The sequence below is a fragment of the Hypanus sabinus genome, chromosome 8, assembly GCF_030144855.1.
Source record: "Hypanus sabinus isolate sHypSab1 chromosome 8, sHypSab1.hap1, whole genome shotgun sequence".
In the NCBI taxonomy this organism is placed as follows: domain Eukaryota; kingdom Metazoa; phylum Chordata; class Chondrichthyes; order Myliobatiformes; family Dasyatidae; genus Hypanus; species Hypanus sabinus.
Window position 1 is genome coordinate 118,419,489 of NC_082713.1, and position 3,482 is coordinate 118,422,970.

Below are 3,482 nucleotides of genomic sequence, written 5' to 3' on the forward strand. Positions count from 1 at the left end.
AATGTTATAGCTTTATCAATATTCAGTTGAGCTACACCTTGAGTATTAAATTATAAATAAAAACTTAATAATCACCCGATCACAGGAAGGATATAGAGTGTTTGGTTAAGGTGCAGAATAAGCTCACTCAGTTACTCCTTGGATTGAAACCATGTAATATAAAGATGATTTGTACAAGCTTAAGTTGTGTTCACTGGTGTGAAGAAGATTGTAAGATTATGAGAGGAACAATCTCAAGAATCACAGGTGCTGATGAGTCAGTTTTTGGTATGAGACAGAACACCTAATTATGTAATCCCAAATGAAGCTATTCATCACCAATAAAACTAAGGACAGGATTGGTGAATTCAGCAAGGTGAGGGAATGTGGAAATGCAGCTGTCTGCATTGGAGAATTGGCAGGTGCGACAGTTGGCAGATTTAAATTTTAGGGCATCAATATAATAGGATAAAAAAGACATTTTATTATCCTGACATTATCAGTGAATCTGTTATCTAATTCTTTGGCCTCATATATAATCCTTATATTTATTTCCCTCCCCATAGTGAACATTGTGATGATTGCGATTCTATCCCGGGGGAAGTGCGGACTCTCCAAAGTTGTCACTCACTACCTGGTTGCCATGGCAGCGGCAGATCTTCTGGTCGTTTTTCTTGACCTGATTCTGAGGCAGATTCCGGTTGTTTATAAGAACTACTTCAGTTTTTTGTTTTCGCTGCGCATGTGTAACATCCAGGCAGTCATGATTTACGCAGCCACCGACTGTTCGGTTTGGTTTACCGTCGCTTTCACTTTTGATCGATGTGTGGCCATTTGTTACCAGAGGCTGAAGAATAAATACTGCACTGAGAGAATGGCGACAGTGGTCCTGGGGACAGTGACAGCTGTGAGCTGTTCAAAGAATATTTTCTGGTATTTTATTCTCACCGGTGTGTATTTTCTTGCTGATAACCCCAGATTTTGCGGGACAAGAAATGGTTTTCTGGGTTCTCCAGTCTGGGGAACAATTGCTATCCTCCATTACCTGATCACCCCTGTGGTCCCGTTTGTCCTGGTTCTGCTGCTCAATGCAGTGACTATCAAACACGTTTTAGTGGCCAGCAGAGCCCGCAAGAGGCTCCGGTGTTCCAGCGCTGGGAAAACTCCCAGAGATCCAGAAATGGAGAGCCGCAGAAAATCACTCATCCTTTTGCTGGCAATTTCGGGGAACTTCATTTCATTATGGGCATTGTTTACAGTAAATTACATATGGTTCCAACTGTATTACCTGGTGGGGGTGATAGATTTTCCACCTTATTCAATGCAGGAGGTGGCCTTCATGTTGCAGCTCCTAAGCTGCTGCACAAATACGGCTATTTACGCTATGACCCAGACGCTTTTTAGGGAGCAGCTGAAAAATATTGTGAAAAATCCTCTCACTCTCATTATCAAACACACCCATTTCCGACGAAGGCCAAACAATTCACTGCCTTGTTCTGTCTAAAATGCCTGGTTTTCCCGCAGCCCCCATTGCCGTTGTAACGCAGTCCTTTCCACTGAAACTTGGCAAGGTCCGTGTCACATGCCGTTTCTACAGTTCATGACCGTCATCGACCAGATTCAGAGTGGATGATATGCTGGTATGCTTATCATCCTGTTTGTGAATCTTATTTCTATTTAAATGTCATCTTTTCACAGATGGATAATTGTACTCTGTTTAACACAAAGCTACACATAATTGCAAATACTGTAGATTAATAAAGGGATTTAAGATGAAAGAATCATAAATTACTTCCAGTAAATTCAGCAATTTCTTCTTTCCAATGCAAAAGTGGTTGAAGAATGACTTGGGGGAGGTATATAAATTAACAAAGTTATAGATATGGAGCATGCTCTTTTTTCATGGCTGGGTCTGAGCCAAGTGCAGGAAGGTGAGGAGAAGGAATTTAAAAGTGGATTGGAAGGTTTTCAGCTGATCACTAAGAAAGGAACCAAGGAGAAAAAGGACATCGCTGAGAGGATAGTTGTGAGACATCACAACATTTACAAAAGAAAACCACATGAATCGGTTAAGCTTCAAAGTCTATAGTCCAAGTGGTAATAGGATAGGAAAGTATTTGATGGTCACCATAGACATTGGGTAGGGAGAGGAGAGAAACATTGAGTCACACAGCAGGGTTAAAGGTCCTATGATAAAAAGGTTCAGCCGACTCTCTTTAATGTTGTTTGCTGAAAATAATAAGTGTGAATATGACGGAGAGATCCTATCAAATAATTAACAAGTATTGTGTAAATATTATACAGTCCTTTCTCTGGTTTCACAACTTTATCGTACTTCATTGATTACTTCATCTATCTTCCTTGAAGTCTCAACAGGATTGGTGAGCTTTGCAAAATGGTATCTTATAAAATCTCTGCCAGGTGTGAACAAAATAATATTCTGTTTCTGCACGTAATTTCATTTTTACAAATACTACTTTATTATAAACTGTTCAAACCTCAATAAATCATACTTGTACAGGTAAATCTTCTTTCAAACTTTTTTTATTCCACACCTCCTCCTGATCAAACTGTTGCAGGAAGCATACAATGTTCCTATTCAAACTGAAGGTGCTAATCTTTCGATTCCTAAAATCACAGTAATTTAGCTCCATCGTTGCCACACCAATTTGGCAGCTTCATTTTGGTCAAAATTAAAACAAATAGAATTGTCCTATACCCTAACTGTATTTCAAGTACTACCTGATCAATAGTGACCAAACACCAGAATGTATTGATTGTTCAGTACATTTGTCCTGGTGTATTGGGCAGTACAGTAGCATAACATTTAGCATAAAGCTTTGCAATGCCAATAACCTGGATTTAATTCACATCACTGTAAGTTCCTTCTCCCCTTGATGGCATGGGTTTCCTTTCGGTGCGCATGTTTACTCCAACATTCCAAAGATGTAGGGTTATGGTCAGTCAGTTGTGGGCATATTATTCTGGTATTTGAAGTATAGTGACACTGGCTGGGCTACCTCCAGCTCAGCTTTGGAATCTGTTGGTCATTGATGCAAATAACACAGGTTGAATTGTGTAAGGTAAGGGAAACAAGTAGGGAAGTTATGGAAACTATTACAAAGCGGAGGAAGTACTGGCACTTTTAAAGAATATAAGAGTGGATAAATTTCCGGGTACTGACAGGATATTCCCTAAGACCTTGAGGGAAGTTACTGTAGAAATAGCAGGGGCTCTGACAGAAATGTTTCAAATGTCGTTAGAAACAGGGATGGTGCCAGAGGATTGGGGTATTGCTCATGTGGTTCCATTGTTCAAAAAGTGTTCTAAGAGAAAACCTAGCAATTTTAGGCCTGTCAGTTTGACGTCAGTGGTGCGTAAATTAATGGAAAGTATATATAGAGATGGTATATATAATTATCTGGATAGATATGGTCTGATTAGGAACAGTCAACATGGATTTGTGCGTGGAAGGTCATGTTTGACAAACCTGATTGCATTTT

At 39.7% G+C, this 3,482-nt stretch overlaps 1 protein-coding gene across 1 annotated transcript; it reads left to right on the plus strand.

Moving 5' to 3' along the window:
- The first annotated feature begins 622 nt into the window (after window positions 1–622).
- LOC132397658 (cysteinyl leukotriene receptor 1-like) lies at window positions 623–1,483 on the plus strand. The gene has a single exon (XM_059976426.1). It carries the CDS (start codon window positions 623–625, stop codon window positions 1,481–1,483), a length of 861 nt encoding a protein of 286 aa, XP_059832409.1.
- The last annotated feature ends 1,999 nt before the right edge of the window (window positions 1,484–3,482 follow it).

What these genes read in the sequence shown, in the direction of transcription:
- LOC132397658 (XM_059976426.1), top strand. Translation starts at nt 623, where the DNA reads ATGGCAGCGGCAGATCTTCTGGTCGTTTTTCTTGACCTGATTCTGAGG.